We start from the raw sequence: 5,967 nt of genomic DNA, 5'->3' as shown, positions 1-5,967 counted from the left end.
AAATAAAATTTTATATATTAATAAATTTTATTAAATACATTTAATAATTTTATTTTTTTAATATATTAAATAATAAATTTTTATTAAATGTATTTAATAAAATTTATTATTTAATATATTAAAAAAATATAAATTAATTATAAAAAGGGAAAAGAATAAAATTTATTCACATATTTAATAAGATATTAATATATTTAAAATATGTTATATTTTAAAATAAAAAACTCTTTTAAAAGCATTTTATTTAAGACCGAAGAATCATGTATTTATTATTAATCCCTCATTACATTTTTCGAATATATATGTATTTTTAAAAGAAACGGATCATAAATTAAGACGGTTCCGTTTCGGAAATATATCCAATCAATGTAAAGCTTAGTGCTGTGTGGACGAGGACAGATAGAGACGTACGGGACGATTCTCGATCTGCACCAACAGTTACGCCCTCTCCGCACAGACCTGGTTAGAGGAGGAAGAGATTCTAATCTCGATTTTGAACCGCAGGAGAGGATCGCAGGGAGAGCGAGATGAGGGAGATCATAAGCATACACATAGGTCAGGCGGGTATTCAGGTTGGGAATTCCTGCTGGGAGCTTTACTGCCTCGAGCATGGCATTCAACCTGACGGCATGATGCCCAGGTAACTGGTGTCCCTCCATGTTCATTTTTTCTTTTCACACTCTGTGTGTGTATGTGTGTTTCCCCCCTGCATCTGTGAGAGAGGATGATCTTGATTTATGTTTTTTTCACGAATCGCTGAATTTTATGCATCCGTGTTCGTGAGAATTTCCCTAGATGACCGAGACTTAACTGACAAGGACAATTTAGAGAGCAGTAATTAATTGACGAAAGGAGGAGAAAGGGAGTGTATTCTGAGGACCAGATCTATGGATTTCGTGCTTTCGACATCTTTTGGGTCCATTCTGATATTTAACGAAATGACTTTAACGTATTTATGTCAAATAGCAGATGAGTTCACTATGAATATGTTAATTTACTATTGCAATTGGAGGCGGAAGGTTATTAATCCCACCGGCTGAACTGTAAGTGCGCATAATCCTATGGTTTACACCCCATCCGTGCAACCAATTGACGCCGCGTCTGTGTTTAATAAGGCCTGTCCTTGTTAACTTTTTATGCTTTTGGTTTAGATCACAGCAAATAGCGTGCCAAGATTTTTCTTGCCCCTCACAATTTTTTGGTGAAGCCAGTTAAATGAATACTGTCGGATGTCCTTCATCAGTCTTCACTCAACTGCTAAGATGACCAAAAAAATTAGGTATCCATGTTCATGAGATTTTAGCCAGACCAGACGACCGGAAATGAAGCGGGAAAGACTGAATTTGACAAAGGATGATAAGATAGAGGGTACGAAAGTAATCAATTGGCAAAAACAGAGGAGAGGTAGCTTATTAAGAGGACACGCGGGATCTATGGATATTTCTTGTTTACCTTTTTCATGTCAAATCTGATGTATCCCGAGTAGAAGTATATGCTTTTAAATGGGTTTATGACAAGTGACTAATGGGTTTTTAAATATGTTAATTAACTGACTAGAAACTTGAAGAAAAAGCAATCACTGCAACCGGGTTAAACTGTAAATGCCTATAGCCTGCCGTTTGACAGGACACCCCATCAATTCAACAAATTAACAGTCTATTTGTGTGTATGATAAGAGTTGTCAATGAAACTTACCTCGTCCTGGTTTAGATCTCAAGAAATTACATATTATGCTTTTCATGCCATGTATCGTTTCAATATATGACTGTTACATTGCATAAAGCATTACCTCACAAATTTCTAGTGGAGCTACTTCAGGTCAAATTGTCACGTTTCCTTAAGTTAATCCTTACTCTCTGCCATGCTGAAAATTCTCCATATGCAGTGACACTTCAGTTGGTGTTGCACACGATGCTTTTAACACCTTCTTTAGCGAGACTGGTTCAGGGAAGCATGTTCCTAGAGCTGTATTTGTTGATCTTGAACCAACTGTTATTGATGAGGTAAGGACTGGGTCTTACCGGCAACTTTTCCATCCTGAGCAGCTCATCTCTGGAAAGGAAGATGCAGCAAATAATTTTGCTAGAGGACACTATACTGGTAAGGGAGCTTGTTTCTAGAATGATAAAATAAATATGCGCAAAGTAATTGATCTGGTTTATACTTCAATTAAGTTGTTGATTGGCACTGCAGTTGGAAAAGAAATTGTGGATCTCTGCCTTGATCGCATAAGAAAATTAGCAGACAATTGCACTGGGCTGCAAGGATTTTTAGTGTTTAATGCTGTCGGTGGTGGCACTGGGTCTGGTTTGGGGTCCTTGCTATTGGAACGCTTGTCTGTAGATTATGGAAAGAAGTCAAAGCTGGGTTTCACCATCTATCCATCTCCCCAGGTACTTCTCTGAGTAATTCACCTCCCGGAAGTTGCCTCTTATATGGGTATATCAAAATGTTTATCTCTTATTTATACCTTGCAGCTAATTTCTCTTTCAATTTCAGGTCTCAACTGCAGTTGTGGAGCCATACAATAGTGTTCTTTCTACTCATTCCCTCCTTGAACACACTGATGTGGCTGTGCTCTTGGACAATGAAGCAATCTATGACATCTGCCGAAGATCCCTAGATATTGAGAGGCCAACTTATACCAATTTGAATAGATTGATATCTCAAATCATATCATCCTTAACAACATCATTGAGGTTTGATGGAGCAATAAATGTGGATATTACAGAGTTCCAGACTAACCTTGTGCCATATCCCCGCATTCATTTCATGCTTTCCTCATATGCTCCTGTTATCTCAGCTGCAAAAGCATATCATGAGCAGTTATCGGTACCTGAGATCACAAATGCAGTATTTGAGCCATCAAGCATGATGGCTAAGTGTGATCCTAGGCATGGGAAATACATGGCTTGTTGCTTGATGTACCGTGGGGATGTTGTTCCTAAGGATGTAAATGCTGCAGTTGCCACCATAAAAACAAAAAGGACTGTTCAGTTTGTTGACTGGTAAGAAATTTTGCATGTACATTGTTGAAAGTAGCACGTGTTCTTAGGGCTTTGCTCATTGAAACAGGTTGAAACAAATGCAAGTTGGTGACTTTTTTTTTTTTGGGGGGGGGGGGTTTGGGGAATACAGAAGTTAATGGCATTCACTTGTATAATTTTACGCCCAGTGAGCAGATGCGTGAAGTGAATCTCCTGAAATTTGATTCTTTTGGATGATCCACTCTGTACCATGTGATTTTTTTTTTCTTTGCTTAATTTTCATTCGTCACATGCAAGAATATAATCTCAATGATGTTGTCATTTTCCCTATAGGTGTCCAACTGGCTTCAAGTGCGGTATCAACTATCAGCCTCCTTCAGTGGTACCAGGTGGTGACCTTGCTAGGGTGCAGCGGGCTGTCTGTATGATCAGTAACAACACTGCAGTTGCGGAGGTATTTTCTCGAATCGACCACAAATTTGACCTCATGTATGCCAAAAGGGCCTTCGTACACTGGTATGTTGGTGAAGGAATGGAAGAAGGGGAATTCTCAGAAGCCCGTGAAGATCTCGCTGCTCTTGAGAAAGATTATGAAGAAGTTGGTGCTGAGGCAGCAGATGATGAAGAGGAGGGAGAAGATTATTGATGTCATAAAAGGCACTTTCTAGATAACTGTATCGACTTTTGATTACAGAAATTATGCTTGTCATGCCTCCTTCACCCTGTTGTTTCCTTCATCTTGTGTGATGCATGTTCATTATACTATGGTAAGCATTATGTTTGTACGTGTTGATTTAGGATGTGATTGATTGTGGAATCGATAAACGTTTCTCTTCTATATTGATTACATGCGATTTTTATCACATCCCTGCTTCTAAATTTTAGTGATATTAACCATGATTCAAGTTTTCCTTAGATCCTCTAAATCTCAAGGGTTGGCAGTGTTATTGAGACACCCTTTCCTTCCATCCATTTTCGATTGATGAGCTTTGTTTTAGCTGTTTCACAATGGCGTCAATAATGCCTCCTTAATTTTGGATTTTTGGGTGTTGTCGAGGCATTAATTTTCTGTTTGTTTAGATCAATTTTGATGCAAGTTTCCTGACCAGGTCCCAACATCAATCCTGAGTCATTGGCATTCATCGGATCGGAAGGTGCAGGAATTTCAAACGAACCATGCCTCATAAAACTGGCAACAAAACGTTTGCTTGTGCTACATTCATGAATCTCTCCTATCTAATTTCAAAATGCCCGAGACAAGCTCGAGCACCTTATCCTATCTGCCACCGATATGTTACATATTATAACAGTAAGTAGCTAGGTTAACAATATTGGACTAAAATATTCTTACATTGAAGAGTTATTTCTAAATAAATAGTTAGAATTCACGTAAAATAGTAAAATGGTATAAAAATAATTAATAATTTATTGAAATTCTAAAGTGATAACAATTTTAAACCAAAACCGAAACTCCAAACTATAAATTGTTTTGAAACAAAACATACAATAACCTCGATGATTATGATCTATTTAACTTATTAAAAATTGTCTTTAAATCATTTGTTTCCATATCATTTTTTTTAAATCATGCGTATAATTTCTTTCAAATTTTAATGAAAGATTCTATACTTCTCAGATACACAGACACATGTAATACTTTTTATATGGCATAAAAATAAATATCTTTTGGTTGAAGAAGAAAACCTTTCTAAGAACACAAGCTAACCAAGTTTAAATTCCCTTTCCGCTTTTCCTTTCTATCATAAGGGTGTGTTTGATTTAAGGAAAGGAGATGAGTTTTATGTTATTTTATTTGGTTTAGGAGAAGAGGAGAAAAAAATAATTATATAAACAATTTCACCATCATTTTATTAGTGTTGAAATCCTGAAAAAATATATTTATATTTTTTAAATTTATCACAAAAGGCAGAGTAATAAAGGCGTGACAAACTTTATCCCTCCCCTCCCAATCCCCTTAATTTGGTGAGGAGGGAAGGAATTTTTTTTTTGTTTTGAATTTTGCAAGCCAAAAAGAGGGGGCAAAATCCCTCCCCTCTTTTCCAACCAATCAATCCCTGCGAAAGACATTATTACCCACTATTTCTTACCTAAAATTCTACACCTAATAGGAAAACAAGAGGCAAGTACATATGTGATTTCAGATTTTCCAACACCTAAAATGTTATGAGAAGCACGGATATGTGCAAATTGCGCCATGTCGTTCAGGACGCAAAAGGGGCGTGTCAGCTTTTCATTTTTAGTCGAACACGGGTGGACACAGGTTGGACCTAGAATTGTGTTTTGGCCTTTTTTTTTGCCCTTTTCTAGAAATCAGTTGCCTTATTTCGTCTAGCCTATCCTTTCCCCTTTTACTCCCAAAATCCATCGCGTCTCGCGTGTGAGGTTCGCTTTGTCTCTCCAAGCATCGTCCGCCTTCAGTCACGGGCTCACAACGCTATGTCTCTTCAGTCACTCCAAGCATCATCTGTCCCACTATCCGTGATTCCGTCGCTTTGTCTCTCGGAGTCCAAGGTCAGTTCTTCATCTTCTTCTCTAATCTCTAGTCACTTCTTCGTTCTTCCATTCTGTGCAGAGCACTATTTATGGCAAAGAAGAGATTTTGCTAAATCTAGGCAAAAGGCCCTCAGTCTTATCAAATTGTATGCTTCTCTAGGGCCCTATTCATATGGTTTTGAATATTCAAATTGGCCTCCTTAAAATGAACAGTATTTGGTATTAATTCAAACTAAACAAAAACACCAAAGAATCAACTAGACGGTGGTAGGAAAAACTCTGACTCTAAATTTGACCACTTCTTAGTGATTTAATAATTTTTTTAAATGTTATTGACTTATTGTTAATGTGATGATGTTACTAATTTAATTTTTTTCATTTCGATGGATTATTTATTGAGTTAAACATTAGTTTATTTTAAATTTTTATTAACTTTTTTCATGTTAAAATTTCAAAAAATTGTACA

General features: G+C 36.7%; 1 protein-coding gene across 1 annotated transcript; it reads left to right on the top strand.

The window, feature by feature from the left end:
* Nucleotides 1-368: 368 nt before the first annotated feature.
* On the top strand, nucleotides 369-3,850 carry LOC129309788 (tubulin alpha-3 chain). The gene is made up of 5 exons (XM_054951504.1): nucleotides 369-640; nucleotides 1,886-2,100; nucleotides 2,194-2,393; nucleotides 2,500-3,008; nucleotides 3,321-3,850. The coding sequence occupies exons 1-5, from the start codon at nucleotides 528-530 to the stop codon at nucleotides 3,631-3,633; spliced, it is 1,350 nt and encodes a 449-aa protein (XP_054807479.1). The 5' UTR covers nucleotides 369-527; the 3' UTR covers nucleotides 3,634-3,850.
* The last annotated feature ends 2,117 nt before the right edge of the window (nucleotides 3,851-5,967 follow it).

Source organism: Prosopis cineraria, unplaced genomic scaffold (assembly GCF_029017545.1).
Source record: "Prosopis cineraria cultivar Desert tree isolate PC_DT_omini unplaced genomic scaffold, ASM2901754v1 PC4, whole genome shotgun sequence".
Taxonomy (NCBI): Eukaryota; Viridiplantae; Streptophyta; class Magnoliopsida; order Fabales; family Fabaceae; genus Prosopis; species Prosopis cineraria.
This window is presented reverse-complemented; position numbering and strand designations above follow the sequence as displayed.